Source organism: Triturus cristatus, chromosome 2_2 (assembly GCF_964204655.1).
Source record: "Triturus cristatus chromosome 2_2, aTriCri1.1, whole genome shotgun sequence".
NCBI classification, from domain to species: Eukaryota; Metazoa; Chordata; class Amphibia; order Caudata; family Salamandridae; genus Triturus; species Triturus cristatus.
Genome location: NC_140582.1, coordinates 426,104,967 through 426,122,396, shown reverse-complemented (window position 1 = coordinate 426,122,396; position 17,430 = coordinate 426,104,967). Strand labels below are relative to the sequence as shown.

The window sequence follows — 17,430 nt, the reverse complement described above, 5'->3', positions numbered from 1 at the left end:
CCCCCCTGAAAATCCCTGCACCATGTGGAAGGCACAGCAAACTCTAATTTCTCTATGGGAGTTTGTGCTGCCTGCAGTTTTCTGCCCGCCGTACCAACTCCCATGGGAGTTTGCGACTGCACCATGTGTTGCCGCATCGTAATGAGGTGTGCGGAACCGCCGATCAGTAGGTTCTCACACAGAAACGTTGTTGGTTGGAGGCAACTCCGGCCGACATTGAAATCAGCCCCATAGTGTAGGAAGCTGGTTCTCCAGCGCACTAAAATGAAGAACACTGTGCAGAGAGTCCAGTGGGTCCCAGAGTGGTACACAGAGGCAAAAGTAGATAAAGCTAACTCTCTATTTGTGGTAGTGATGTCGAGTAGTTCGGCTTATCAGAGGGTAGAGCTAAGAATATGTTGCAATCACACAGGCAATAAATGAGACACACTCAAGAATAAATAGACCAATTTGCAGAAATAACATTGATTTTTATATAATTTATAAGACAAAGAACTTTGTTCATAGGTAAGTACTTTTTTCGTAATGAATTTTCAAAGTTTGGACAATAACTCACTGTTATGTGCACTTACGCACAATAAAAGTCTATGGGAAAAAAAACATGCATATATAATCGTTCAGTCAGTTCATTGGTTTCACCTTCGGGGTTTAGGGTAGCAGCAGGTCAAGGTCCAATTCCACCAGCAGATCGTCAGGAGTTTCGCGGAGTTGGCCCGGGAGCAGGGTGCTGAGGTCGTTGGAAGCTGGTGCGCTTCAGAGAAGGGGGGCACCTCAAAACAGGCTGCACAAGGGGACTTACAGGTAAGTCGAGGTGACCCCAAATGAGGGATTGGGTCACAATAGCCTCAGGACCACAGGATCACAACTAGTTCATCTGTATCCAGGCTAGGAGGTCTGGGAGCAGAGCAGATAGGTCAGTCGAGCTCTGTGCTTCAAGATGGCCTTTGCGGTCAGGGGCAGGCAGGTTGCATGGATGATTTCTGGACAACCGGGCCACTCATGAATTGGATCTCAGAGATCTTGATGTCCCTCGACTGGTGCTTGCTTCCTGGGAAGGTGGAGTTTTGGTAGGATCCTGGTGTCCTCTCAATTGGTAGAGGGACAGATCTGACCCTCCAGAGCTGGCTTACCTCTTCTTGCTGGGGTGCTGTGTTGGAGTTGGTAGGGAGCATCACGTCAGTAAACCGGACTCTGTGGGGTCGGTGCCTGCGGACTTCAGGGGATTAGTCTACTCCAAGGCAGTTCTCTGGTGATTGGAAAAAGGGCTGTAGGTGCTCTGGGGTTTTCTGGAGGCCTCACAGCAGCAGGACAAGGCAGCACACCACAATGGTCGAATCATTGAGACAGCAGGGAGGATTTTGTGCCGGAAATTCTGCAGCAGGCACTCTATTCTTGAGTAAGCAACATTTTGTCTATTGTCTTCTTAGGTCCATGGAATCTGAAGTTCAGGGTCCAGGGGTGCCACCTAAATGCTAAATTCAGGGGCGTTTACAGGGGGAGACAGGTAGTAGGCAGTGGGTGTCTGCCCCCTCTATGGGACCACTTCCTTTGGGGAGTGGGCACAACCCGATTACTAACTGGCTAATTCCCTCTCAAACAAGATGGAGGAAACTGTAAAGTGGGATCCACTTCACCTTTGGGGTGGTGCTGGCTGAATGTGGGCCCACTTCCTAATCTAACCAATTTTACCATCTGTCCTCCCACCATATGTGGAGCAGGACAGAGGGGTTGGCGTCTCCACTATCTGGAGGTACCTGAGTTGCATTTCAAAGGTGGCATCGCCCTTGAAGGTTCCCACCTTGGAATGTCATACCAGCCTGTAGGAGGTGTAAAGCATACTAGGATTTGTTCCTGGCCTCTGAGAGTGCAGGTTCCCCCCACATGAGGACAGAAACATGCCTGGTAGTAGCAGGCTGGCTAAGACCACACCAGTGTTTGGTAGGTTTTCAGGGAACATCTAAGGTGTCCCCAGTGTGCATTTATTAAAATATCCAAACACTGGCATCAGTGTGGATTTATTAAGATGATATGTTTGGTACCAGACACCCCTGGGTACAGTGAAGCCATCATGGTGCCGGGTAACTCGTAATGATGGGTGTCCAGCCCATGTCCTCTCTTGCTTTCCTGCTCACTTCCAAGAATGGACTTAGATATTGTGCGGTCATATTGTGAGAAGCTGGCCTGGTATATTATGTAAGTGGGCACCTTGAACCAGTCCAGACAACCCTTATGGTGATTTAAGACATCTTAGACAACCTTAGAAAGCTCTCTAAGTGGTAGCAGTGGAGAGCAGCCTTCAGGTTTAGTCCAGAAGGAGTGTAAAGCAGCTTGGTTTACCAGAATGTTATCTTATAGTATAGATTAAGTGAAAAGAACCACACCAAGTATTTATAAAAATATGTATTTATTAAATAGTACTCTCTAGTGTGTTCAAATATCTCCTACATGGAGATAAACCCAATGCACACAATACTTTAGCAAAGAAACGCAGTATATAGCACAAAATACACAGTGGGCCCCAGGGGGACCAAACCATATACTAAGAAAGTGATGTAAGAACCACGACTTGGATCAAGAAAGGGTCGGGAGGACGTAGAAGTGCTGGGGATCCAAGGAACCACCCAAGGTGAGTAGACAGGGACTCCACGGAGAGCATGTGCAGTGTGGGAGCACAACCACTTTCTCCGCACAACTCTACGTGTAAGTCGCGGTTGGATTTTTAAAGATTAAGGACCATTGCCAGTCGACCCTAAAGAAACCCTGTGGAAGACAGAAGGTTGGAAAGCCACCCCACCTGTGGATACCCTAGTACTCACGTTACCTACACCAGGGAAGCCGGGTGCATACGTGTGAAGTGGTGTCTGAAACCGTCGTCGAATCCAATGGAGGACTTCATGAAAGTGCCGTTGCTGAAGAAGGAGAAAGAGTCCGGTGGAATCCGAAGGTAGATTCTAGATGAGAGATACCTGCAAGCAGAGGTGACAGAGTCTATGTCACTCAGGAGTGACCCGGAGAATTGGAAGAGGAATTCCCTCCGATGTCAGGTGTTGCAGAATGGGTGACGATGACCTTGACTCTGCAGCTGTGAGGACCAGGCAACACTGAGGAGGACCAGGAGTTGTAGACGAGCTGTCCCATGAAGGATGTCGAGTGCTGAGGGGTTGGTGTCTGGCGGGAACACCAACAAGCCTTGGCAAATGCAACCAATGCAGGAAGTGAAGAAGGAGCAAGTCGGGACTAGCAATTTCCAGGGGACTCACAACAAGCAGGGGAGTCATGGCAGGTCCTGAGAAATCAGGGTAGCCCAAAAGAAACAAGTGTGACCCTCAAGTGGACCCACAGGCCAGAGGCACTGGAGTCACTGGAGGACCTCAAGTAGCTCACCAAAAGATGCAGGTAACGATGCACACGATGTGGTGTGGCTGAAGATTCTGATCACTGGAGGTCCTCGAGACTGGGGCTACTTGGAGCCCAAAGATCTTCTTGGAAGGAAGCCAACAAGCCTTTGAAACTGCAGGTTGACGCGGGGCACAGGCATTCAGTTATTGCAATCCCCACAAGGGATACTGGCCTCAATCTTGGTGAGAGGGCAGGCCTTAAGAGCTGTGGAAAACCACAACCTGTGATGCAGAACCTTACAGAGTCCAGAGGAGCTAAGGATCAGCAGACCGGTCGACTTAGTTGCTGTGCCTGCGAATGCAGGGAGTGACTCCTTCACTCCAAGGGAGATTCCTTCAAATGTCTTTGATGCTTCACAGACCTTGGCAGGTTCCTGTATGATGTACAGGCACAGACGATGCAGCAAACTGGAAGGGAGATGAAGTCAGGCCCAAACGAAGTCCAGCGAAGCCCAGAGTGCCCAGACGGTAGAAGAAGAAGGGGTGTCTGATCTGAATCTTATCTCACGGCGAATCTACAGACCTACACCGAGGTAAGCCCTTAAGTACCCTAGGAAAAGGGTGGTGAGGATTCAGGGGACCCTCCCTGGGGAGGGTCTGGATAGGGGGAGGTTACTCTCATGTCCTTTCTCCGTTTCGCGCCGAGCAGGAGCCAATGACTCCCAGTACTGGTTTGAACTGGACTATGCACAGGGACACCAAATGTGCCCCTCATGCAGACCGAGTGGCGCTGGCAAGTGCACCCACCCCACCCCAATACACTAAATCCTACATGAGAGGTGGTCACACCTCCCTGTGACAAGATGCCTATTGTTCTGCATTTCCCTGCTCGAGCTTGGCTCAGCAGCAGGAGTGCAGAATCATGTCTCTGTTCAGCAGCAACCTTTTTGTGCTGTCTGGGTCAAGAAGGCTGGTACCGGGAACACTGAGAGTCTAACGGAAGACTCGTCTAGTGCTTGGAATCATGACTCCCACTTCATTTATGGTGTAGGGTATGATTCCAACATGTTTGATACCAAACATGATAGTATTCGTATCAGCCAGTTTTGAGATGGTCATCGAGTAATTACGGGGTGCCTCGCTATATAGTATATGGCTGCTTCACTGGCAACCTGGTAGAATGGACTCCATAGGCTGCAGGGGTGTCCTGCTCATGCAGGGGCACCCTCTCACTTAGAACCAAGCACCCTGCCTCCAGGATTGCAAAGGCCTTCTATAGGGGCGACTTATAGGTTTTAAGTGCCCGTGATCCCAGATACAGGAAACCTATATCTGTAGTAAGTGGTGCGAGCACCAACTTACACAGGCTGCAATGGCAGGCCTGTAGTTCCATTTTGAATGGTCTCTCATGGGTGGCATAATACATGCTTCAGCCCAGTACTCTGGGGTACCTATGCCCTGGGTACATGTGTACCATATACTAGGGACATATAAGAGTACCCCAGTATCCAATCTGGGGTCTACCTAAGTATTGAACATAACAATGTAGGGAGAAAGCGAATAGACTGGGGTCGTGATTAGCAGGATCCCAGTCACTAGTCAAATACAGCTTAGCACCAGGCAAGAAGTGGGGGCAACCATAGCAGCAGATCCTACTTTTCTAGACATATCTACTGAGGCAGATATGACCACACACGTGATATAACCATAGTTGCCCACTCTGCCTCTAACTGGAGGCGGCTGGCTGAAGGGTTCCCTGCTAGGGGCCCCCAAAGTGGCTTTCCGACAGGTTTTCCATGTCGGAAAGCCCGGCATGGAAACTCTGCCGTAAACCGCCATTGTAATCAGGATGGCGTAAAACGCCGTCCATAGGGATTACGTGCTGGTTCCACTAGCAGGCGGGTATCTTGAGCCTATAGGAAGCCAGCCAGAATGTCTGGCTGGTTTCAAAACCGACAGCTTCCATTGTAATGAGCCTGTCAGTTTTGAAACCGCAATGAGGCTCGGAAAGCTTCTTGAGGCCCAAAGTATCCAATCAATCTTGAAGTATGGAAGGTTTATTTGTGATACCTAATTTAGAGTTGGCTTCGGAAAAAGATGTGCTGTTGCTTGCAGAGATCCTTCTGGAGATATCTGAAGTCTTCTGAAGGCCATAAAATTATTGTTCAGCTCTCACATCAAGATAAAGAAATCTTAGCAGACTTGAATTCTACCATATGTGCAATAGCTTTTCTTACATCAGCAGCATGTAAACAAATAGGATGCTGCAATTGCTGCATACCATAACCCTCTACAACACTGATCTGGCATGAGCCGAACCCTAGACTGGGTATCTTTGAATGGATTGGCAGCTGTTCCTAAGGCTTTACGACCATCGACTAAATGGATTCCCTCAACTCACTTTTAAAATCCTGGAAAAAGGGAAATGGTAAGGTGGTAAAGAGTGGTGGAACCCTGGATACAATTTCCCAACGAGGACAAAATAAAATGCAAATGCCTCAAAATTACTTTTCAGCGTCATAGAGAAAGTAAAAAGATGAGGCACAGAAGTTGGTTTTGCTTATGGAAGGCCAGACGTGTTGCAGGAAAACTCAAAATCATATTGTGCCTGGACATTTAAAACACCACAAAAACAAATCTTTGGTCCCTAAATGCATAAGAATGAATTGTATGGAAATAGTCTCTTGAGATTTGGACTGTGTTCAGTTTATCTAGTTTATGAGGGTCATGTGACACAATTACAGAAGACAAGATTAGGCATCTATTTTTAGATAAAAGCGATGCCCTCATAGGGGTCAAAATGCACTACAAAAAATAACACACTGAAAAGATGTTAAGGGCCAGACATAGTTATTAAACAGTGTCACTAGCATATTATGACATAGTGTTCTAGTACAATACTTGCAGTGCGAAACATCTTTATGCCGGGCTGAGACCAGGCTGTGAGACTGTGAGAGAAGACCAAAAGTACTTATATAGTGTAAAGACCAACTCAGCTGCTAAATTGACTGATGGCTGCTGGTCACCCAGTCCCTGGACCGAGGTACATTATGATCAAGACAACTTCATGAAATCCTATAGGGGTTATTTTCTGTAAGTTGTACATCTTTTGTGTGACATGTTTGCTGTTGTATTGTGAGATGGCCAGAGGCTGCTAAGGGTGTCAGACTGCGTTCATACTCATTAACCGCACAACCTCAGCAATGTCTGAGTACGAGTGTATAGATGGATACATGGCTGTGAATAGATACATAGATGAATGGAAGTTGGATGGAGTACATTGATGAATGGATGAATGAATGTCATTGCTCAGCTGAACAGATTTGTGGATGAGTATATTATTTTGCAACTATGGAAACCTGGATCAGTGTCACTGAATATCTGTATGTATGCATGTATGTACCTAGGCATGTATTTATGTATGCATATACTATTTCTTTAGCCCGAACCCATCCAAAGGACAACGGAACACTGCCGTGGTCAAAGACAAGTATAAAGTCAATGAGTAATAGGAGTGGAAGCTGGGTGTGGATGATTAATGATTTAAGATGTAGCGTTCTTTAAAGAGGTGAGTCTCCGACTCTTTCCTAAATTAAAGCAGCGTTGAGGGGTCCAGAAGGATACGGGGAGGGTGTTCCAGATTCTCACTGCATAGGTGGAAAAAGCCTGCTCACTTGCATAGATAAATTAATGATGGATGAATGAAGGCATTGTGTGGATTATTGGGGAATGATTCTAATTGGGTGGACAAATAAATGTCGGGGTGTGGGCAGATTGAGGAGTGAATGCCTAGAAGAGGATGCAAAGAAGGATGAAGGCATTATGGTGGAGCATGAAGTCAGTGATGTGGAGGGATACATGAGTGAGTGGGTATGTTAGCAGGGGAAGATTATGTGAGAGTTTTTAGAGTGGAGGAATGGATAAAAGCAAAGGTGCGGAATGATGGATGAATAAGTAAATGTTTGGAAGTGGGAGGGAGAAGGGATGGATGGATGGATAGACGGATTGATGGGTGTACGGATAGATAGATTGATGCCTGGGTATGGGTGGATGCATGAATGGATGTGAGTCTGTGCAATTGCATGGTGCTGTGTGTGGCTGGTTGGGTTGACTAATGGGAGTCTGTGGATGTATGGATGTATGTATGATGAATGCATGCAAAGATGGATTAATCAATTGATTGATAGATAGGTGGGTTGATGGAAGAAGAAGGAATATGTATTGAATGTAGGGAAGATCAGTGGGAGTGGCGGGAAAATAGTGAATATTTACAACTGAATGGGAGGAGTTTATGGAAATTTAAGGAAGGGTTTGTAAGGGCTGTGCTGGAACAAAATGCACTCCCATTAAAGAGTAAGATAATTCAATTCACAAAATACAGTTCTAGTTCTATTAAGACCCTAATTTTGAGAAAAAAAAACATGCTCAAGCGTACTCCAGTCCAAAATTGGAGTAAATCAAGCACTGCACATGACCAACCTCTGTTAATGTATACAGTACACTCTCGTAGAAAAGAATGGAGACAGGGAAACAAATGGACAGTGTATAGGAACTAATGTTCAATAAATGAAATTAATTTGACATTTAAAAGCATATGTTTCTTCAGTGATAACAAATATAAATATATATATATATAGATTATTTATTTTTAAAAATATAATAAACTTAATTTATATAGATTTAAAGTTCGAACATTTAAAAAGTATAGTGTTTTTAAATCAATTAACGGTTTTAACTTTTAATTAAAATGAAATGAAATATAAAGGTTAATGAGGGTGAGCAGTTTTAAAGTATTATTTAAAAATTAATAGTTTTATAAAAAATGTATACATTTTAATTATGTTATTATTTAATTCACGTTTAACTTGATGAGGTAATATCCTGTAAAAAATATGTTATTCCAGGTTAATAATAAATATAATAAACTTTGGTAATTATCACTATACTTTCCCGTGGAAAGAGCTCCACCTCAGTGATGGGAGATCTTTAGCAACAGGTGAAAAGTTACTAGTAATTTTACCTTCTTAAATTCTGTTTTTGGGAGCCCCACCCCATGCATGTAAGTTTATACTTGGGTTAAAATCTCTTTTCAGAAACGGTGAACAGCAAAGGAGTGGGGCGTTCCACTAAGGTGTAAGAGTAATATACACATGAGTAAATATGTATATTTATTTACCTTTGTGGTCTGAGCCCGCGCTCATACACTGACTGAGGCAAAGGAGACTGCCATAGGCGAATGCTGCTGTAGGCAATCTTCAGGAGTGTTGTATGATATTAACATTCCCTGCCACGTATCATTAACAACGCTGCTGTACCGCAAACTTCTCTGTTATATGGCTTCGAGAGATTGCCATGAATCCACCTAAACCCTCATTAAGGTAACTTAAAAGTAATCAGGGCTGCAGGGCCTAATTCTATAGGTGCAATGCAATCACGGCTATATAAAGGCATCTAAAACATAAACTCTGTCTATGTGTACTGGTTGCAGTACAATGCACAGGGGAGGGACCTCGCATTCAGAAGCCAGATTAAAACATTCAACTAACTGCAGTAAACAGATGAGCTTTATGTACACTAATAAAGAAAACCTTTCCCCCAAAGCACCACTACCAGTACGGTCCATTTCAAAACACAAATGTGAAGTGTGCTGTTTATGTTAAAGAAGAGACTTGTAGGCGATTGGGAAACTAAAATTTGAAAAGTGTACAACAAACCCCGTCGTGAACACATTGTCGGCCAAGTGCGATGGCGCAGCAGCAGGGAATCCCCGCAGCACGGGGGTTCGATACCCACATCAACACAATTCAATCACAGAGGCGGGAGTTCTGAGAAAATCTATCAGCACCGCCGCTGACCTGCAAGCGGCCGCGTGGCGCGCGCTATTGGAAGGTTGCCGCCTCCCCGAGCGAGCTATGATTGATAACGGGATTTTCCGTGTCCGTGGACGGCTGATAAATACATCCTCTCCCCGCTGTCTTGTCTTACCTGCCACACCGGGTCCCTCTGCTCCGGGAAGAGCTCGAAGTACTTGTGCGCCAGCTGCACGGGCGGCAGGGTGTGCAGCCTCAGGTTGGTCCAGCGCTGGACGAAGTTGGCCAGGTTAACAAACGTGTACAGGCCCAGGCGGTCATTGCCGTAGTTGGACAAGTGGGTCATGAAGATACTGATCTGAAACCAGAAGTTGGACAGGGTCAGACAAAGGGAATGTCAAACTAATCAACAAGCGTTGAGAGGCGCAGGCATCAAACAGAAAGGCGACCTCTCCTGGTGCAAAAAAGAAGAATGTATGGCGCAGTTTCTTGGGCTTTCCACAGCTGCAATATTCGCTGAAGAACCACAGGGTATTTCTAGTCGGTTGATTGAGTAGTTCTATTTTACGAGATTAACAGTTTTTTTTTTTTGCAGAGTTTTATATAGCGCGAACTTGACCCGAATCCAATCAGGTATCTGAGCGCTTTACATAGCACCAGTTACGTTACATGAGGACACACATTCATATTTTGTTAGGCATGGGGAGATTAAGTGATTTGCCCAGAATCACAGGATGTTCAGTTTCATTGCGGAGACTTGAACCCATTTCCCCAGGTCGAGCGCCCTAGCCCTTAGGGCAACTCGTCTCCCCAATGTCAATGTTTATGTCAATAATATTTATTTTTGAGTCTAAGCAATAGTAATGCAGAATTGTGCAGCCCTGTGTTTACAGTGTGTTGCTCCAACAGTGTCATCAGTAGCACTTGCTCAAAAAAAGCGCAGCCCTGCGTTACTTTGTGTTTGGTGGGCATTGCATGGATGGAGCTGACAGTGCTTAATTTGCGCCGGTGGTTTCCAGTGCTTGGCACCAGACAATTAATTTGTCAGCACTGATACCTATGACCGTCTGACACATGGTGGCGCTGTTTGTTAAATTCAGAGATGATCACAACAACTGTCGTTTATTAATTCAATATACATTAAGAATGACTACTACCTGCTGCCAAAGCCATTCTTTTAACTTTTGGGTACGTTATGCTGTTACTGTAATTATCAGATGCAATGGGGGGGGGGGGATGGTGCAAGCGGAAGTGGCCTGCTGACTAGAGCCATGACACTTATTTTGTTTTTCAAATTATGCACTGGTGAAGCCTGGGAGTTTCAATGCATTCACCCATTTATTTTGACACAAACCTAGATTTACAAAGACTTATAAAGCTGGGTTTGTGCCAAAATGGTGTGCCTACCCGACAGAGACATGACAAAGAGGAGAAATAGCTTTATTACTCCTCGTTAATTCCTCTTTCCATGTGTGCTGCAGTACACATAGAAAGAGAAATATGCTACCGCTCATAATGCAGTCATCCTTTAGGTATGGTGCATGGGTGACTGCTTTGCAGTGGCATAATGAATCTTGAGGGGGCCCCATGCAAAGTGACTAGAGGGGCCCCCTCCTGGACTTACTCAGGAGCTCTCCGGCCAGGGTATTGGGGGGCTGGAGCTTGGGCCCCTCCACACTGCAGGGGCCTTTGTTATACCACTGCTGTTTTGGCGTCAGACTGCCCGCAGAGCACCAGCGTGAAGAGACAGCAGAAATGCCCCATATCTTTGTAAATATGGAGGGGCAGATTTACAAGCCCCTTGCGCTGCCGGTTTATCACATTGTGTGACGCACCGGTGGCCCAACCTGCTAAGTGATATTTACAAGAACAAGAGCAGGTAAAGAACAGGTAAAGTCACCCTTCGTGACTTAACCTGTGCTTGTAAATATCGCCCCTGTTCACACAACACCCATGTCTACAGATGCACTACCATATTTACGAGAAATCGTAAATCTGGAAATGCGTCAGAATGCTATGCCACCCTAGGGGTGGCGTAGCGAGGTTCAACGAGGAGAAATGTTTTCATTTCTCCTCGTTTTTTTCCTCTTTTAATGTGTGCTGCATTCTACAGCACACATTGGAATATGAAATCACCTCAATTGATTGTTTTTGTGCAGGAAGTTGCCCCTTCCTGCACAAAAACAATCTCACTACGACACAGGCATCCTTGCACCATGGTGCAAGGGTGCCTGCACCAGCGCATGGCAGGAGTTTGTGCACCAGTGCAGGGGGAAGCACAGAGATGCGACATATTGTAGTAAATATGTCGCATCCCAGTGCTTCGAAACTAACCCAGCACGGCGCAGCAAAATGACTTGTGGCACAGCGCTGCTTTAGTTTCTTGTAGATCTGCCCTGGAGAATTTCTGCCCCTTCACTTTCAACCAACACAGTTTAGCAAGTTGCCTTGCTGTCCTGCATTGCATGAAAGAACAGTAAATCTGCCCCTTCGTGTCTGGCACTATGTCACTCACAGCAATTTTGAAGTGCATTCATGTCAACTTTTTGGTGCAAAAAAACTAAATGCAAAATTTGATTGATGCTGCTATTTGCAGCACTTTGAGTTAGACAGCTCCTCCGCAAAAGAATTGTGTCCTTAGCCTGCTGATAATCACAATGAGGCCCAGCTGCGTACAATGCAGTTTAAGTTATTTAAGATGTCATGTTCCAACATTCAATTTGGTTACATATGGTGCAGCAACAGAAATGCATAGATATACACTCTATATATTTCCAACAGCTTGACAATAAACTATCCACACAGCAGATTACATTGGAGCTCAAAATCCTATAATCTTTGCAAAGTGGGCACGAATGGATGGGAGAAGAGCAAACACCGTCAGACTCCAGGCTAGGCCTGGGTGGTGAACTCTGCTCCATTCGTGGAGTTCGCAGAGATCCGAAAACGTGGAGCAGAGTTTTTTTCCCACTCGCTCTAGCCAACGGTAAATTGGCGAACACGAGCGAGGAAAATCCACTGCTACACTGCTTTCTAGCAAGATTTCTCAATGAGGGCAGTCGCAGATGGTCGCTACAGCTCGAGTTGAGAAACCTTCCGTTTGCATTGAGGAAGCTGCCTCTCCCTACTCGAGCGGCAGAAAGATGCTTTGCCCTCTTGCGCATGAAGGCGTGATGCCATTCTCGCTGATTTTGCAGCGTGGGACAAACACCCAGTGCCAAAGACAGTGCGAACAGCGCAAGGTTAAGCACTCCGCTGCTCACGCAACTCAACATAGCTTGGCAAAGTTTTTTGTCAGTTCCTGTAGTTCAGCATAGGGACACTTCACCCAGGCCTAATCCAGGCAGAGCCATCTCATTTAAAGCTACGCAAAGTAGCATGACTGCGTGACATCCGACCACCAATTGAAAACAGGTGAAAACAATGGGGAAAATGTAAATCAAATTATGTTTCCACACACTACATAAAATGTATGCAAACATGCATATATTTTCAGATTTTGCCTTAGCTGATGCATGCTTAGAGCTTGAGTAGAAAACTCACACAAAACACAACTTGCTCAACTTTGCCCTGTAGTGGAACACAAAATGGTGTTTACCATTGCACTAACTATGTAGTTCTAGTACGAGCATGAGTGATGACATCATTGGCATACAAAGTACAGTAAATAGAGAGCTGCACAATGTATTGCTGTTGCCACTATCCACCCAGTGGATTTCCAACAGTGTTACCTTGCACAAATCTTAGCATATCTGGGCCTGAGTCTCTCGTATGTAATGTAGATACCTTCAGGCGCTCTTGAGCCCACATGAGATAAGTAAAGGACCCTATTCACAAACATTTCGTGCACTGAAGTTGAACCTAGGGGCACAAACATCATATGGGCATATCTAAAGAAGCTGATGTAACTAGGTATTGTGTAGAAGTTGCTAGAAAGGTAGACTTTCCTTAGTTCTAAGAACAGAAGTCAGTGGAGGAAAGAGGATGTGCTGAGAAGAGGGGTAGCAGCATTGGGGGCCTGTAATGTACAGCAGGGGTGGGGCGAGCACACACACACGCTCTCTTCCAAACACATACTCACACCAAACACATGCACACAACCATTCAAAGCATGTACACACAAACATTCATACATACACACAAACATGCACCCAACATTACAAAAACACACTCACCAGACCGCATCTTCAGTGACAGGAGGGAAGCATCGTGGTTCTTGTTGCCTCCTCTCATCGGCTGACATTCAGCCATTGAGAGGAGGTGGCAGTCCCTTATTCATAGCAAACACAAGCAGATGATGAGCGGAGCGCTCAAACCTTTCAGACACTCACCCCCAGTCACAGATCTGGGTTGAATCCATCATCCTTGTTTAGCTCACTGTGCCACCCCAGTTCAGACCCAGCTGTATGCCTTCATCAGCCAGGTCATCTTTAATCCAGTGGCAAAGTGAACAATTCATCACAGTGTGGAATGGGGTCAGTGAGAGTTACTGAACCCACCCCACTCTGTGATAAGTATCATTGTTGGACACTCGGCCATGGGCACTTCAGGGCTAAACTCAAGAGCCCATGTCCGAGTCTATCAGTGACGCTCTGCCTCGAGGGGGATGCTCTCAGAAAACCTTGGTGACCTGAGGAGGCTCACATCCAGTGGTCTGTCAAATCTTCAGCTAAGCAAATTTCAACTCAGGCAGCTAGGTGCCTGCACATTTACAAAGAACCGCTGCTGGGTGGCAGTACAAAATGCACTGACAAAGTGCGTGGGCATGAACAAAGATTTTGTATGGTGCTCCTATCCTCAAAATACATGTAAAATTATTCAACTGAAAGAAAACGTGTTTCCAGGGTTGGAAAGGGATGGGAACTCCCCCACATTTCATGAGGATGTAGAAGACAGTCTAGATTCACGAGCAGTAAAAATCCACTACACTTACAGATGTGAATTGTCCATCCAATAGACAATCTTCATGAACAAGTACATAGGATAAAAAGTAAGCATGGAAATCTACAATTTGTTAGATTTTTCAAACCTAACAAAATGAGAAATCTGTGTAAATGTAGTAAATGTCAATGATTCATAGATTTCTGACTTTCAAGTATTTTTTGGTGAGTGGAATACAAGGGGTCAGGGACCATATTGGCAGTGGTGTACAATAGTGCAGTAGATATTTGTACCTGTGTCTGATTTTCTTGCTCTACTTTGTTTCTAAATAAGAGACGTATACCATACAATTTCCTTCTGTTGCTGGAGATGTAACTTTAGCAGACTGCCTTTACCTGTGCAGAAGCACCAAACTACAGCACAAGCAGACAGGTCTAGAAGAGTGCACAGAATTAATGCATCCGCTGAGAATGGAGGCATGTGAAGGGTCCCAGACACTCCCAAGTATCCACCCCATGTGTGGGTAAAATCACTTGGTGCTTGTTCTGTTGCGGGACATTCTGGGTTTCCCCCTGCCAAGAAATGTCAGGGGGTGCCCATGCAGTAACACTGAGCGTGTAGTAGGATTGGCACTGGCAACATATATGAAATGGCATACCACACCACCGCCCATGAATGGATATGCAGTGTCTGATTGCACTCACACTGTGAGGGATCTCAGGGCACTTCTATTATTGCTTCTGAATGTAAACAAAGAGTGGCAGATGAACCCCACTGCATGTTTTTGGGCTGCACTGTTTGTAGCAAAATAACAGGGTGCACAGATGTCTGCATTAGAGATACCCAGGGAGGATCTGCGACAGTGAAACCGATGCCTTGGGCAGGCTAGACTAGCACAGCTCCAAGCGTAGCTCTGAGATACCCTTCGCATTTCTTAAAATGCCCCTGTCAACAAGCCACATTGAATTTAAGCTTTTCCTTCATTGTGATGAGGCACCTCGCATTTGCAGTTGATACACCAACGTATAGTACTTTACATCAAAAAATTGTTACAAGGAACACAAATGGATGTCCAGTTACTGAACAGATGCACTCACGATCATAGAAGAAAAGTCTGTAATAATGGGTAAGCCGACCTTGCCTTAGAAAGACTTAAGAAGGGCAGAGAAAATATTGACTCACAACCGGGAATGTGGGGCCGCTCATATGCAAAAATCAATATCTTCAGCCACAATGAATTCGTTAGTCCATTAAAAATTAGTAGTTTACCAAATTCCCTCACAATACGTTTTAAGAGGTAAGTTAACTGGTGCTCGAATTGGGCCTGACAGTTCCTTCATCCATGCCAGTGTCTCAATCTATGTTAATCCGTGCAGGCCTTCTAATACTGACCAGAGGTGTCACCCAGTGATAGCAATGATAAAGCTAGCTACAACGTGTGATTTTCTTGTCACAGACACATGTGGACCTTCTTGGAAAAGCTAGAGAGAGTCACAACATAGTCATTTCCATCATGATTCAACAAAGTGCATTATTGCCCAATCAACTTCCTCCTTAAAATCCTGTAAAATTGTAAAGTGAATAACCAATGAAAGACATGTAATCTCCAGACCAATGGCCACACATCTGCTACTATCCTAGTTAAGTCCAACCCCCAGGAGTGGACTATAGCAGGCTATCCCATAATCATGAGGAACAAATTTAGTCTCTTGTGAAAGAGTCCCAGCAGCTATCTCGCAGAGGTAGTACAGAAGACTGTTGCATTACCATTATGAATTCAAGTGCTAGGCTCACATCAGTTTTAGATTCTTTATCTCCTCCAGGTGACCTAAATGCAGGGCGAGGTATTCCTCAATATGGAGAGGCTATTAAGGAATGGCTAGATAGGGGAAATGGCCTTTTAAAACTCAGCACCATCTTTTTCCCGTAGCGGTGCTGTGCTGATAAGAGGAGTCTTTTTCCTTTGACTCCACCATAAAGCTGTGTTTAGTGCTTGAGATGTCATCTGCCAAAATGGGTTGCTCAGGTACTCCTTGATCTTTTGTGTATAAATTCTATCCCAATAGCAATCTGGCACAGCATGTTTAATGAATTGGGAAAGTCCCTGAATTCTTGACATCAATTTATTTTGAAAGTTGCTGGCCATCTCCCCTGGGATAAACCTAGTAGTTAGAAAATATTTAAGGTCTCTAAGGGCACAGTATCCTTATTAAAACGATATGATACCTAGCCCGTAGTGAAGATCTCCTGCTGTACAGCCTTCAATATCTAGAGGTTGGCTAAACGTTATGATGAACATTAGGATATAAAGTATATGTTATGTATGGCTCTCAATGAGAGTCATCAGCTTAAATGTCAGATTCTAAATCTGCGATTTGCGTGCTTCACCTACCCATACCTTTGGGTGGTATTAGATAGCTTACTTAAAGGCAACTATACTCTTCCATAGTGATAGGGAGGTCATTCAGCCCTCTTTATTTGCCATTCCATTTCCTGCAGAGAAACCTGCATTGCACACTCTGAACGCGAGGAGGTCAATGTGAATTAATCTATCCAGGAAAGACAGGATACACAATAATCACAATTTCTTTGTCAATGATGGTCTGACCAGACAGGAGTCAAGACTAACTACAGCCGCTTTTGGCTTGTCGAGTGGATCAGTAATCTCTAGGAATTTTAATTTGGCTGAGGTTGATCATCAGGGAGCAGTACAGGAATAGTCAACTATAAGTATGGCTGTCACTTGGATAAAGGAAAAACCAAAGGAAATGATGGACGGAGTGTTGAACATTGCAAGCACTCACCCCCAGTCAACTAAGCTGGGTTTAATCCATCACCGTTCTTCAGCCCACTCTGCCACCCCAGTTCAGACATGGCCATATGCAAATCAGTCTGACCCTGTGCCTCATGGGAACAGTCCAGCCCGAACTGAAATGAGGCACAGGGTCAGACTGATTTGCATATGGCCATGTCTGAACTGGGCTGGCAGAGTGGGCTAAAGAACAGTGATGGATTAAACCTAGATCAGTTGACTGGGGGTGAGTGCTTGCAATGTTCAACACTCCGTCCATCATTTCCTTTGGTTTTTGCTTTGTTCGCCATAAGTTGGCAGGGTATGCTCAGACGTGAGTCCCTTGCTCACTTTGCCACTGGATTCAAGCAAGCCTGCCTGAAGACGGCTGAAATGCCAGAAACCGGTCCTAGAAAGCTTGTTTCCGGTCCAGGGAAGACATGGCTTGGCAGTTCGGGCTGGACTGTTCCCATGAGGCACAGGGTCAGACTGATTTGCATATGGCCATGTCTGAACAGGGGTGGCAGAGTGGGCTAAAGAACGGTGATGGATTAAACCCAGATCAGTTGACTGGTGGTGAGTGCTTGCAATGTTCAACACTCCGTCCATC

At 45.2% G+C, this 17,430-nt stretch overlaps 1 protein-coding gene across 1 annotated transcript in view; it reads right to left on the bottom strand.

Annotated features, from left to right (window-relative positions):
• Positions 1 to 17,430, bottom strand: part of LOC146862311 (N-heparan sulfate sulfotransferase 4) — a 1,181,511-nt gene that overhangs the window by 235,689 nt on the left and 928,392 nt on the right. Inside the window, exon 7 of the mRNA XM_085643256.1 lies at positions 9,324 to 9,506. Coding sequence (XP_085499382.1) covers positions 9,324 to 9,506 — 183 coding nt within the window. The remainder of the gene's footprint in view (positions 1 to 9,323; positions 9,507 to 17,430) is intronic.